This window comes from Mustela nigripes, chromosome 14 (genome assembly GCF_022355385.1).
Source record: "Mustela nigripes isolate SB6536 chromosome 14, MUSNIG.SB6536, whole genome shotgun sequence".
NCBI lineage: Eukaryota > Metazoa > Chordata > Mammalia > Carnivora > Mustelidae > Mustela > Mustela nigripes.
Window position 1 is genome coordinate 50,274,667 of NC_081570.1, and position 15,369 is coordinate 50,290,035.

The 15,369-nt window shown below is 37.9% G+C and overlaps 1 protein-coding gene across 7 annotated transcripts in view; it reads left to right on the forward strand.

Moving 5' to 3' along the window:
• Positions 1-15,369, forward strand: part of PATJ (PATJ crumbs cell polarity complex component) — a 370,533-nt gene that overhangs the window by 142,034 nt on the left and 213,130 nt on the right. For all 7 annotated transcript variants that reach the window (XM_059374941.1, XM_059374937.1, XM_059374938.1 and 4 more), the window contains 2 exons: positions 5,282-5,392; positions 9,638-9,715. In XM_059374941.1, coding sequence (XP_059230924.1) covers positions 5,282-5,392; positions 9,638-9,715 — 189 coding nt within the window. The remainder of the gene's footprint in view (positions 1-5,281; positions 5,393-9,637; positions 9,716-15,369) is intronic.

The following is a 15,369-nucleotide window of genomic DNA, read 5'->3' on the forward strand; positions in this document are numbered from 1 at the left end:
GGTGAATCCATTGTTCACGTGTGGTAGGCCTTGCAGAGCAGAGTTTAGGGCACATCAAGGCACTGACAATGTTGAAGTCTGAGTCTCCTGCATTTCTTGGCACTGGCTTTATTGGATGACATCGTATTAAATATCTTCAGCCCCAGAATCTGTGGGTTCTTGATACGTGCTTTATGACACTAAGCTTCAGCTGTGGTGTTTTAGTTCTGGTAGAAAGAAAAGAGCTCTGGAGGTCACAGGTTGAAATCTTGATTGTCCTGTTTATTTTGTGTCTGTTCTTGGACATATTATTAGACCCACCTTATTCTCAGTTTCGAAATAGAATGGAAATGAGAATTTCAAAACCCAGAGCATCACTCTGAGAATTAAAGCAAAGAACTGTGTAAAAGTTCTCTATATACAGATACTAGGTTATATTCGTGTTTTTGAAATCAAAAAGATTTCAGACACACGGGGATATTGCAATGAAGAAAATGAACAAAATTCCTACTCTTAGGGGATTTCCGTGGTAGTGGGAAAGATAGATAATATGTAAGTAGTTTGTGGAGTGCTAGATTATAGCAGATAGCAGAAAGATGAGGAAGGAAGGGCGGTGGAGGTGGTGATGACAACTGATAGATTGGTTATGGAAGGGAGAGTGAGCAAGAGAGTGGGGAGAGAAAAAGTTTAAGAGCTAATGTGAAGCCACCTCTCAGGGACTTGGAAGGTTGCCTTCTCTGAACACAGTGAGAGTCCATTAGAGAATTACAAGTGCATACATATTTTAAAAGGATTACTCTGGCTTCTGGGGCAGGTGCGGTTTCCTTTATTTAGAATTTGCATGGCACATTGTTTTTTTCATCCCTTCACTTTCACCCTTATGATTTTGTTTTAGGTGTATGTTTTGTAAGCAGCCTATAACTGAATTTTGCTCTATTTAAATCTACCTTGATAATCTTCATCTAATAAATAAGTGAAACTGATTCTTTTTTTTATTACTGATATATTTGAACTTAATTTTTAAATATACATTTTGTGTTTTCTTTGGTCTTTTTCTTCTCTTTAACTTTCTATTGTGAAACAGAATCATAGGAAATTGTAAGGAAATGCGTAAGGAAGTCCCAGGTACACTTACCTCCCTCAGCCTCTACCAGTGTTAATGTGTGACACAGCTGTAGTACAATAACAAAACTGAAATACTGATATTGGCACAATTCACAGACCTTATTTCGATTTCACCAGTAATACATGAGCTCATGTATAACTGTGTATGTTTTTGTAGCTCTCCACCATTTCATCCCCTGTGTAGCCTTGCATAACCACCCCACAGTCAAAGAAACGCCACTAGATCACCACAAGATTCCCCTGTGTCCTCCCCTGCAGCCTCTTCCCCTAACATACCCAACTTCTGGCAACCCCCATACCCAACTTCTGGCAACCACTAACCTGTTTCTCCATGGCTGTAATTATGTTATCACATAACACAGTTGTCACATAAGTGGAATTATATATTCTGCATCTTTTTGAGATTGGTCTTTTTAACTCAGCATAATCTCACTGAAGTTCATTTAATTTGTTGTATCCATCAATAGTTCATTCCCTTTTATTGTGACTGAATAATATTCCATGGTGCGGAAGAGGTACTAGAGTTTAACCTTTCGTTCACTGGAAGACAATAGGTTGGGGTACCTGGGTAATGGCTATTGGTTTGGCTCAGGTCATGATCTCAGGGTTTAAGGTCACCCTACATTGGGCTCCACACTCAGCAGGGAGTCTGCTTGGGACTTTCTCTTTCCTGTGCCTCTGTCCCTCCACTGTGTGCACCAGCTCTCTCTGTCTCAAATAAATCAATCTCTATCTATAAATAAATAATCCTGTGCCCCTGTCTCCCCACTGCATCCGCTTGCATGCGTGCTCTCTCTCTCATAAATAAATCTTAAATCTACATAAATAAGGTGTAATATTTAATATAACATATATTTAAGAAAGATACCTGGGTCGTTTCCAGCTCTTGGCTATTATGACTAAAACTTCTATAACTTCTGTGAACATTGGTATACAAGTTTTTAAGTGAAGATAAGCCTTCATTTGGTCTGAAGTAAATGCCGCAAAATGCAATTACTGGTTGTATGGTAAGTCCATTTTTAGTTTTGAAGGAAACTATTTTCCAGAGTGGCTGTACTATTTTACATTCCCACAGCAACATGTGAGTGATCCAGTTTCTCTACATTCTCACCAACATTTGGTGTCATTATTTTTCAGACATTCTCCTAGGTAGATAGTGATATCTTGTTTTGAGTTTCCCTAATGGCTAATGATAAAAGAACTTTTCATGCCATCTGTACATGTCCTCTTTAGTGAAATGTTGGTGCATGTCTTTTGCCTATTTTCTGATTGTAATGTTGATTGTTTTATCTTTTTAAATTACATGTTTTCCCCCCTCACTTTTCTGTGCTGTGAGTTGAGTACAAAGTATTCTCTTACTAATCCATCACTCTTATATACTAGTAAGAAGCCACTGCTTTGTCCCAGATTTAATAATTTATTTAAACTCACAGCAGATTTGAAATGTTAACACTTTTTTATTTTGTCAACTGTGCTGAGTCATTTTGTTTACTTTTTTCCTGTGAAAAGCATCACTTAATTGTTTTGTTTTGTTTTTAAGATTTTTATTCATTTATTTGACAGAGAGAGATCACAAGTAGGCAGAGAGGCAGGCAGAGGGGGCGGGGGGGGGAGCAGACTCCCCGCTGAGCAGAGAGCCCAACTCGGGGCTTGATCCCTGGACCCTGAGACCATGACCCGAGCCGAAGGCAGAGGCCCAACCCACTGAGCCACCCAGGCGCCCCATAAGTAAAGCTTAATAGTCATTTCTCTCTGCCTTGAAATAGCTGCATAAAAGAGCTCTAGGTCTTTATAAAGAAGAATTTGTTGACCTGGGAGGTTAGCAATTAATTTAACTTTAAGAAATGGGTCTTAATTGTGTGAACGGACACACTTCTGGGTTATACGTTTGAAGCTGAGAAAAATTTAAGATTATATTTCTGTGGTAGTATAGCAGAATTCCGTTTTTTTCTCCTAACTTCCCAACTTCAATGATTCCCATTTAACCTTGTAGAAATCCAGAATATGAAATGGTTCTTCTGTAGCTTCTACTTCTCTTACTGTTGAATGTTTTGGGGATTAGGTCATTCAGAAGAAGCTTCACGAGATTGTTGTGATAGCTTTTAAGTTTCAGTTAAAATTTTTTTCTTTATTGGTTTATAGTTATTCATATCCTTCCTGGGTTTATATGGAAAAAGAGGTTTCACAGAGCTTATTAAAATCTTCCAGTGGGGGGCGCCTGGGTGGCTCAGTGGGTTAAAGCCTCTGCCTTCGGCTCAGGTCATGATCCCGGGGTCCTGGGATTGAGCCCCGCATCGGGCTCTCTGAGTCTGCTTCCTCCTCTCTCTCTGCCTGCCTCTCTGCCTACTTGTGATCTCTGTCTCTCAAATAAATAAATAAAATCTTTAAAAAAAAAAAAAATCTTCCAGTGGATGTCTGCTAGAATAAAAGGCCAAAGTTCTTGCCACAGCTGCCTCCCTGAACTCACCTCTTTGCACCCTCTCTCTTACACTGGGCTTTGCACTCCCCTGCTTTTAAACCCCTCTCCTGGGGCACCTGGGTGGCTCAGTGGGTTAAAGCCTCTGCCTTCTGCTCAGGTCATGGTCTCAGGGTCCTGGGATCCAGCCCTACATCGGGTTCTCTGCTCAGCGGGGAGCCTGCTTCCTCCTCTCTCTCTTTCTGTCTGCCTCTCTGCCTACTTGTGATCTCTGTCTGTCAAATAAATAAATAAACTCTTAAAAACAAAAACAAAAACAAAAAAACCCCTCTCCCACACCAGGCTCCTGTCTCCTACCTTCTGGCCCTTACCTCTGTGTCCCTCAGCTTGGGACATGCTTGCTTTTCTCCTCACCATGCTCTGATTCACTTACCGAACATTCCCATCACTTCCAGCTCCTTGGATCCCCTTTGCTTTTACTGAACTTGTCTACGGAAACCACATCCTAGTTAAATGCAACTTTTGGCTTATTTCCGGTCTCTAGCATGGCTGGAGAAAATAACCAGTGAGGCTATCTGGTCTCATTTTAAATTCATGAGCTCCTTCTCAAGAGAGTCTTTAGCTCTGCCTTTCAATCCTGTAAAATTTCCCTGGCTGTTTCACTCTCCTCCTTTCAGAGGTAACTCCTTCACACCTTCTAAACTGTCTTTCTCCCTCTTAACTCCTTTTATGACGCTTGTTTCTTATTTCATGGAGAAAATAGAGGCAGTCAAAAAGGAACTTCACCTTGCTCTAAAAAAGGAACTTCACCTTGCTCTCACCGTGTGCCAAAACTTTTTTCCTATCTGTATCTGTAACAACATAGGAACATAGGAACTATTTGTGCTTCTAACCAATCTCCCTAACTTCTAACCAGTCATTCCCTTTTCACTGTTCAAGGATTCATGCATTTTCCCTCCAGCACACCATGGTTACTGTAATACCTCCCAGCTTAAACACGAAAGCCAACTTTGATCCCACAGTCCTATCCACCTGCATCCCTTCTTGGTCTCCTGATGGCAAAGAAGTATTCACAGATCATCACTATCCACTGACCATAAGCCACCCCAACATTTACCCAGGCTTTGATACATTATCAATTTGAAAGACTGGTTCTGTTAAATATGATAAATACAAAATGCTCTTGGAGACTGTGGACATGTTTGCAAGTTAGGGTCTCTGAAATTTGTATGATAAGGAGTTATGTAGACTTACTCCAATTTACTGAACAGAGAACACTTTCAGTAAAAAGAACCTATGGATATTTTCGTAGTTCTTTTTTAAACATAATTTGAGAGATGTTCAACTACTCAATTAAGATAATGGACAATTTGCTTTAAATATTGTACTTCTCAATTTGAGAGAAGAGTCCAGACCACGCTCCCCTGTCCCTATTCAGAATTCTGTGCTGTGTTTACTGGCAGAGGTGACATCATCATAGCTCAGAAGCTACTTATGGTTCTATCACTGACCGAGCTCCCTATTTTGCATAATTATGTTTTACCAGGGCTATTGTTATTAAGATACTTGTCTTACTCAATTTTCTTGAAGGTAAAATGTTATTTTCCTTAAACATGTTTTTAAACAAGCTTTTTATGGGTGATTTTTCCCCACTTTGGTCTAATTCATTAGATCATTAGATTCTGGTTGTTCTCATCACTAGATAATACATATGAACTCTAGAGCCTTTCTAATTGAAATAAAATCACTTCTGTGTTTTAGGTGTCTGGAGTAGATTTGCAGAATGCCTCTCACAGAGAAGCAGTTGAGGCCATTAAGAATGCAGGAAATCCCGTGGTATTCGTTGTTCAGAGCTTGTCATCCACTCCAAGAGTAAGCATTAGTTGGGATTTTTAAAAACTTTAAAAATACTCTCTCTGTATCTGTGGACCAAGCTTTTGCCTCCATGTATTTTTCCACATATTTTCATTTCGATCCTGCTATTACCTACAAAAAGCATTACTTCATAAAATTTTAGTTATTAACTTCACCTTCTCCTTTTTCTTCTTTGATTTTGGTCTTTTGGTCAACTTTGAGTCATTCCAGTCTGCCTTGGTATAAGTCACAGGCTATGGAGTTAGACCTGTTTTCCATTCCTTAATTCCCTGTTGACCAGCTTTGCTAACTTAGAGACAAGTTACTTGACTTTTCCGAGTCAGTTACTTTGTTTATAAAATACTTTGAACATAAAGGGGGTCAGATATGAAAACATCCTAGAGGTACCTCCATGCCCTGTGTAGTTATTAAAAGAGCATAAAAATGCAAATGTGGTGCATTGTTTTACATCCTGAATTCAAAACTAGCAGTAATTAATTTTAACACTTTTATCTGTAATAAATAATTCTTTCAGTATGGAATTAGAATTCTGTTACATAGATGTCAGTGGCAGGATTTGTACTTTATTTTGCAATATACAGCAGAAACATCACCCCTAAGCCCTGTGACTGGAAGAAAGGCTTATTTCTCTTTCTTATAGTGGAAAACAGCTGTTCGAAACATAGGTACTTCTGAACAGTAGAAAAACTGGGTATTTTTTTAAAATGCTTTTCAGTAAATGAGGTGGTGCTTTTCAACCTTTTGTATGTCAAGGCATACAGAAAATATTTGTGTGGCAACCTGGGCAAACAGGTTTGGCTGCCCTGAGGGGGGGGGTGGTATCAATACATTTTGATGTAACTTAGAACCTGCCTACACTTAGGGGCCTACAAGGTCACCCTCCCCAGGAGGGGCAGCTCTGCTGGGGTACACTGTGATGCAGTATGAACTTTCCCAGTCTTAGTGCTGTGTTTACACCGTCAAGACTCCCTGAGAATGGGGAACTGAATAATGTCTTCCTATTTTCTTTTTTTTTTTTTTTTTTTTTTTTTTTTTTTTTTTAAAGATTTTATTTATTTATTTGACAGAGAGAGATCACAAGCAGACAGAGGCAGGCAGAGAGAGAGAGAGGGAAGCAGGCTCCTGCTGAGCAGAGAGCCTGATGCGGGCCTCGATCTCAGGACCCTGAGATCATGACCTGAGCCGAAGGCAGTGGCTTAACCCACTGAGCCACCCAGGCGCCCTGTCTTCCTATTTTCATACAGTTTGAAATTTGGGGGGAATCCACTTTTTAATTCACTTTTTTTGGAAACCACCTTTTTGGAATCCACCTTTTCTTTCTTACAATATTGAGAAGGTAGTTGAGGCTGTCAATTTTTTTTCTGGAGACTGAGTTCCATAGGAAAATTGGCCAGGTTATTCCTTGCCAAATGGTACTTCCAAAGAAACAGTTTTAAATGAGAATTAGCTAGTGACTTGATACCTTTATGTGACCACTTATGACTGCCCTGCCAAAAAAATATTCAAAGCAAAAAAAGGTTATAAAGTCAACCAAAAAGGCCAAGCAAGCATTTAATCCAGCCTTTGCTGGTGAGTTGAGGTGGAAATTTTCACTCAGATGACACAAACAGCACAATTTCTATCACTGCTCAAAAAAAGAAAATCTTCTTAGGCGTCATGCCATGCTCAAGTCACTTATTCCCCATGCAGCACAAGAGACTGCCACATTGTGCATTTGGTTCATCAAGCATTGAGCTATCTCTGGTTCTAGGCAAGGGAGCACATTCAGGTGATGGACATGACTTGTTCCATTTTTTAACACAAAGTAATTCCTGTTGAATGAGGCGTTAAAAGGAATCGAGTTTCATATCGTTGCAAAATGGGGCTCTCGTGGGCTTATTTATTGTTGTGAGTAATAGTGGTCATCACAGAAATAGAAAGTAGAGCCAAATGCTTAATCATTTTTGACTACTTTACATTAACATTGAAATTTTCTGCAAAACCCCAAAAGAAGTCATTTTCTAACATTGGGACCATCAAGGAGGCCCTATGTCTAAAGTGCCCTGGTCACATGGAGATTGTCATTAACATCATCAATTGAGCAGTGGTGTTTATATTTGTACTTCTTAAAAAATTCTTTGTGTTATATTTTACTTTTTTTATATTTGCACTTTTAACAGATGCTTTTGGAGTTTCACCAACACATTACCTTTTTAAGCTTTTTCTCCTCAATTCCGCAGTAGTGTTTTTAGCATGCTAGAAAGAAACGTGTGTATCCACTTAGATTTATTTGGCAAGTGCTTGTTTGAGAGAAGAACTGATTTATACTACACTCCCCTATAGCAAGTTTTTATGCCAGGGCATTTATTTCCCACTTAATAACATAGGTACATTTCACATGCGTTTTTTCTACATTCCAAAACAAACCTGTTTGAAATTGGGATCATCCCTTCAGTTCATTAGATTTCTTATCCTATGTTGCCTTCTTTTCCCATGTATTCCATTTGTCCTTCCCTAATACCATGGTTTTGTAATGGCACCTAAACTTCTTTTATGTGTACACTTCCATACTAAACGTATAAAAATAAAATTTTCACTGTCACAAGAAATATGGCATCTTCTGCTTTTATTAAAGATGCAGTTTTTTTTGGTAAGCCTTTGGCCTTCCAAATTTGGCTAATGGTACATTTACAGAGATATATTTCTGTGCCGTTCAAAGAACAGTGTAAGCTTAGGAGTGGCAGCTGACGTTGTATCCCATCCCAGAGCTTCTGCTCTTCAGCTCCAGCCAGATTTTCCCATGGGAGAAGGTAGGTCCAGTGTGGACAGGTATTCTGACTTACCAGGGAGACTTACCAGATTCTTCAGGACAAGAAATACATGCCTGTAGATCAACCAGGTTTTGAACTTGGGCCTTTCATGTTAGTGTTTGAAAATGACTTCTTTTGAAGTCTTGCAGAAAGTCTCAAATTTAAAGCACTTGGATTATTGTTTGTATTAAATGGAGGAATAAACACTAAGCCCTAACAATGTCTGTTCACATATAAAACATTAAATATATGTGTCGTTACTATTTCCTTTCTATCTATGTCTATCTATCTATGTATCTATCTATCTATCTATCTTTAAGGAGGCTCCATGCCCAGTGTGGGGCTTGAACTCACGATCCTGAGATGACAATGTCCATGCTCTACCACCTGAGCCGGTCAGGTGCCTCTGTTGTTTCTTACTTAAATGAAACATTTCTGAGACTTTCTCATTTGTTCCAAAATTAGTTTATTTCTTTAGACTCCATATTAAAGGCAAAGAAAATTTAATCTTAAATTGCGTGTATAGAGAGAGGTATTTTTTGCTTTGCTTTGTTTTGTTTTTTAAATTACCCCTAGGCAGGCAGTTTCTTTACATTTCTGGGAAAGGAGATTTGTTTTTTCTTACAACCCTCATGTCTGTCATCAGATTCTATGCCAAGATTATTTGTGTTAGCTATTTGAGGAGCCCTTAAAAAAAAATCACTAAAAATTTTATATTTTCCCAAGATGTTTCATAGATTGTTTGGTAGAAAGAAATGAGTCAAAAAGTAATCTATGCTGTTGGCACCGTTGAGAATTAAAAGTATTTCTATGAAATGGAACTATTTTGCTCATGTATAAACATTTATTGAGTGCAACTATGTAATAGGTTTTTTCTGAGCACTATGTATAGTGATAAATCACTAAATTCCAGCTCTCATTGAGCTTTTATCCAGAGATGTAAATAGATCTGTGGTTTATCTTCATGCTAAAAGTACCAGTGTAATATTTATTGAGTGTGCACACTGTGCTAGATAATATACTTGATTTGGGATACAGTGATGAATAAGGTAAATCACATAAATGATGCCTCCTGTGTTCGAGGGAGGGGTTTATATATGTCACCCCTAAAACTGTTTTTGCAAAATGAGGTGTTTGGATGACAGTCAGTATTGAGACTTTCTTTTTCATCATCTTCACTTTCTGGATCTACACATATTGTGAGTTTGTGGTTCTTCGATGTTACACATACATACACACGCATGCATGCATACAATATTTTGGGTAATCCAGCCTGTAATATTTTTCAGATTGTATTGTTTGCCTTGAATTCTGCTTTTCATGTCTTTATTTTTTAGATGAAGTTAGTGACTTAGTTAAGTAAGATTTTAACTGTTTAAAAAATTAGGAAATTTAATGATTGTGACGTTTAAATGTTTTATTCCTTTTCCCTTCCTTTTGTGTGATATCATAGGTCCTTCCTAGTGTGCATAACAAGGCTAACAAAATCGCTAATAACCAGGACCAAAACACCGAAGAAAAAAAGGAAAAGGTAACGTGAACCTCTCAAGCCTTTTAAAAATGTTTTTTGGTTTAAAAAAAAAGATTTTGGTGTCTTTTTTCCTACCTGATCTGCAATTAATAAGAATGGTGTTTTGAGGGGCGCCTGGGTGGCTCAGTGGGTTAATAAGCCTCTGCCTTCGGCTCAGCTCATGATCTCAGGGTCCTGGGATCGAGCCCCACATCGGGCTCTCTGCTCAGCGGGGAGCCTGCTCCTCTCCCCCGCCCCCCCCCCCACCACCGCCCCTGCCTGCGTCTCTGCCTACTTGTGATCTCTCTGCGAAATAAATTTTAAAATCTTCAAAAAAAAAAATGGTGTTTTGACTAGTATCAGCGTAGAAGGACTGTGTTAAAAATGTTTCCTTCCTATGAGTCTAACTAGTTCTGGCCAGGATAAAAGCCAGAAACATAGGTGCAAAAATGTGATAAAGCACCATTCATCCCTTGTCATCTTTGTCTGTCTTTCCTGTTCCGTCGAGCTGGTTGTCTGTCCATTCCCAGAAAATGCATCTTCCTCTAGGGAATTTAGGGTACTTTGATCTTGCAGTTCTCTCAGCCTGGAAATCCATTTCCCACATTGCTCTTCCTTTTATCCTCCAAGGAGCAGCCCAGAGGTCATCTCCCCCGAGAAAACATTCCTTACCATCAATCAGAATTCGTCATCCATCCTTGTTTTCCTACCTCTGTTCCAGTAAAGTCCATCTAAAATTTATTTTAGGATATAGTATTAGGTAAGGATAGGTTTTTATTTTTCCCCATAAAGATAACTATCCTACTGTTTCAGAATAGGCCCTCCATTACCTACTGACTTGTATACAACCTGTCCTAGCTCAGGTTATCAGGGGGTCTGCTTCTGAGCTTTCTCTTTGTTCCCCATGTCTGTCCCAGCACAAATGCTACACTAACTCATTTATTAAAGCTTCGTACTAAATCTTGTTTTCTAGTAGAACAATTTCCTTTACATATTTCTTCTTCTTTAGAGGTGTGTTCCCTATTTGTACCCCTTTTCTTTTCTCTGAATTTTAGGACTAGCTTATCAAATTCCACAAAAAAAATCTGAGGATTTTGATGGGAGTCATATCATATCTATAGATTAATTTTTAAAGAAGTATATCTTTATGACATCTAACCCTTTTAATCATTGACATGGTATATCTTTCTATATATTAAATTCTTTTTTCTTTCAATTTTTACAATTTTCTTGAGAAAGATATTGTAAATCTTTGGTCTATTCGTAGATACTCTTTCATTTTGTATGGCTTTTAAGTATTTTAAACTGCGTTTTCTGTTGTTGCTAGTATGTAGACATAGAATTGATTTTTTTAATGTTTTTATTTGGTATTGTATAACATTATTGCCTTATTTTTTAATAAAAGAATCCAGTGCATAACACTGGGAAAACTGAAAGACTGAAACAAAATCACTCATAAACTCACCACCTAAATATAAACTTACTAAATATTTTAAATACTTTAGGTAGAGCTTTCTACTGTCTTTATGTCCTCCATAAATATATATAATTTTAATAAGAATATGAGTCCCAGATTCTAATACTATGTAGATTTTTGTTTCTGGATTTTCTGTATGGGTGATAATAACCATTCTGGATAAAGGCAGTTTTCATTTTCCCCTTTTTCCAATCTTATTATATCTACTAAAACCTCCATTGTGTAATAAAGAAGTAATAATAGCTATCATTTTTGTTTTTCCTCCTGAAATTTAAGAAATTGCTTTTAATATTTCGCCATTGAATATAATGTGTGCTGTAATTTTTTGTAGCTAATCCTTTAGGTTAAGGAAGTAACCCCTTTCATTCTTATTTTGCTAAGTATTTTTATTATGAATGGCATTGGGATTGAATTTTATCAGATGTATTATCTGCATTAACTGAAATAATTGTGTATTATACATTTTTTTCTCCTTGAATCCCTTAATGTGGTAAATGACATTAATAGATTTCATAATGTCAAACCACTCTTGAATTCTTGGATTAAACTTAATTTTTTTTTTTTTTAAGATTTTATTTATTTATTTGTCAGAGAAAGAGAGAGCACAGGCAGAATGGCAGGCAGAGTCAGAGGGAGAGGCAGGCTCCCTGCAGGGCAAGGAGCCCGATGTGGGACTCGATCCCAGGATGCTGGGATCATGACCTGAGCCGAAGGCAGCTGCTTAACCAACTGAGCCACCCAGGCGTCCCTTGGATTAAACTTAATTTGATCATGATTTTTTTTTGCACATTGCTGGCACTATTTCCATTAGGATTTTTGCATCTGTGGTTAGGAATGAAATTGGCCTGGAATTTACTGTTGTATCTGCTTTTGAATATATGAGACTACTAAAATGAATAGTGGGTGTATTTCTTTTTTAGTTCTCTGAGCATTTCTGTAAAATGGTTATTATTCATTCCTTAAATCTTTGGTCACACTAGCTTATGAAGCCATTTTGGGCCCGTGTTTTCTATGTCAGAAAAAATCTAAAATACTGATTCAGTTCTTCAGTACTTATGGAACTATTCAGATTTTCTGTTCTAGAGTCAGTTTTTGTTATTGATTCTTTTCCAGGAATATGGATGTCACTTAATTTTTTGTATTTGTTGGAATAGAGTTGTTTATTTTTTTTTTAAGATTTTATATATTTATTGGACAGAGAGAGCACAAGCAGAGGGAGTGGCAGGCAAAGGCAGAGGGAGAGGGAGAAGCAGGCTCCCCACTGAGCAGAGAGCCAAATACGGGGCTCGACTCCAGGACCTTGGGATCATGACCTGAGCTGAAGGCGGACACTTAGCTGACTGAGCCACTCAGGCACCCCAAAGTTGTTTATTATCTTAGCTTGAATTATGCTTGCTCTGTTTATAGTTCTTTTTCATTGTGAATATAGTTTATAGTTTACTTTTTACTTCTTAATCTTGAAAGTAATTGTCGTTTAATTTCTCAAAAAAATTGTTTTTGTAGTTGACATAACATTACATTAGTTTCAAGTGTGTAGTTCCTTCATTTGAAGTTCTGATTTTTGATCTGGGTTAGTCATCTCTGTTGCATCTTTATTCTTTTAATTTATTTGTCAGAGAGCACAAGAAGGGGAACAGCAGACAAAAGAAGCGGGCTACCTGCTGAGCGAGGAGCCTGATGTGGGACTCAATCCCAGCACTCTGGGATCATGACCTGAAGGCAGATGCCTAACCCACTGAGCCACCCAGGCATCCCTATTCTGCTTGATTTTGTTCGCATCTTTATATTGCCTTATTTTGTTTGGTTTTCTTCTTCTACCACCCCCTACCATAATCTCTAAGTAGTTGTAGAATTTATTAATTTTTTAGCTATTTTTTAAATAAAATAATCATTTAATACCATATATTTCCTTTTTTTTTTTTAAAGATTTTACTTATTTGACAGACAAATCACAAGCAGGCAGAGAGGGAGAGAGGAGGAAGCAGGCTCACCACCCAGCAGAGAGCCTGATGTGGGGGTCAGACCCAGGACCCTGAGATCATGACCTGAGCTGAAAGCAGAGGCTTTAAACCACTGAGCCACCCAGGCACCCCCATGTATTTCCTTTTAAGTCATTATTTACATCCCAAGATTTTAAGTTGAATGTTTATCATTCAGTACTGTTTTTTAAGCCCCCACATTTTCTTCTTACCCAAATATATTTAGAAATGTATCTTTAAACTTCCACATGAATATTTTTAAAAACCTATTATTTTCTAACATATTTCCATTATAATCAAAGATTGTGGTTTATGCAACATTCTTTTGCATTAGTTGAGACTTTTTATGTCCTATCATATTCTCAGTTGTAAATTTATTACTTATAAATTTACTATTTGTTATTATAAATTTATTATTATAAATGTATATCTCTGAATAGCATAGTAGGTTTTCGTTTGGAAGATTTTTTTTTTTAAAGATTTTATTTATTTACTTGACAGAGAGAGATCACAAGTAGGCAGAGAGGCAGGCAGAGAGAGAGAGGAGGAAGCAGGCTCCCCGCCAAGCAGAGAGCCCGATGTGGGACTCAATCCCAGGACCCTGAGATCATGACCTGAGCTGAAGGTAGCGGCTTAACCCACTGAGCCATAAGTAATCTTTATACCTAACATGGGTCAAACTCAACCCCAAGATCAGGAGTCACACATTCTACCAACTGAGCTAGCCAGGTACTCCTAGCATGATAGTTAATTGGGTGTAGACTTATATACAAAGTCAATGGAGCAAATTAATTAATTAAGTTATTCAGGTACTCTACATACTTGTTTTCTTGGGGGGGAGGGTCATGGTAATCTAGCAATCTCCCATTTTGATAGTAAAATTAGTCTGTTTTTCATGTAGTTTTTCAGTTTTTATTTTCTACTTTTTCAAGTTAATTTATTAGGTGTCTGCAAGTTTTAAACTATCTGTATTCATATGTGGCATTATTTAGTAACGTCCTAACATGTATGTCACCTAGTATCACTGAATCTCTGCCAACTTTATTTTCATGCTTTGCCTGGATTTTAGCTTGGAAATTTTTGAGCCACACACAGAATGAATTCAGGTCTCCAACCTGAGAGAGTCTGGGCTTGTAAAGAATTCTGAGGGAATACCTTTTTTCCTTTTTTCTACCTCAAGCTAAGTCCAGGACCAGGAAATATCCTCACTATCTTCTGTGGTCAAGATTTTGGTTTGTTTGATTTTTTAAAAAAAATATTTTTTCTATTTATTCATGAGAAACAGAGAGAGAGGCAGAGGGAGAAGCAGGTTCTCCACTGAGCAGGGAGCCTGATGTGGGACCCAATCCCAGGAGCCTGGGATCATGACCCAAACGAAGGCAGATGCTTAACCATCTGAGCCACCCAGGCGCCCATGATTTTTTTTTTTTTTAAACTTATTCCATTGTAGGTTTCACCCTGTTAAAGGAAAAACAAGCAAACAAACCAGTAACTGAATTGAACACTTGGGAAACCTGTATTTGCAGACATGTACACAGGGATCAGTCAAAGTTTCTGGAAGATTTGGGGCACAGCATTCTTAAAAGGGATAAGAAAAAGGAAAGTTAAATTATAGATTATATAGATTATATCAGTTTTAATTAGAGGGTTGTGTTTTAACCTGGTTGGCCACCTTGTTTGAATTCAGATTTTAATCACATTGATTTTAATCAGAATAGCAGTAGCGTATGTTACATGTTCAGGATTGTGTAGTTTTTGGCAGTCACGAGTAGACACAGATAAATACTATAGGTTCTGGAAGACCATGGTTGTTGCTTGTAGAAGTATTAGTTAGCGGCATGATCCAGGTCATGACTTGCAGAAATCTTTCTCAGCCTTTCGGAGGTAACAACCTTTATTTACAGGAATTAAATGTCTAGAAATAAAAATCTATGCTGATTACTAACAGGAGATTAGTAGCTCAAGAGAATGGGGAACCAGGGAATGGGGCAGGAAGGAGGAGGGATTACAAAGAGGCATGGAGAAGCTTTTGGGACCGATGATTAAGTTTTTCATCTTGACTAGGATGATAAATTCAAATTGTACAAATTTAATTCAAATTGTATTTTAAAATGTGTATAGTTTTTCAGGATGCCTGGGTGGCTCAGTGGGTTAAGCCTCTGCCTTCAGCTCAGGTCATGATCTCAGGGTCCTGGGATGGAGTCCCACATCTGGCTCCC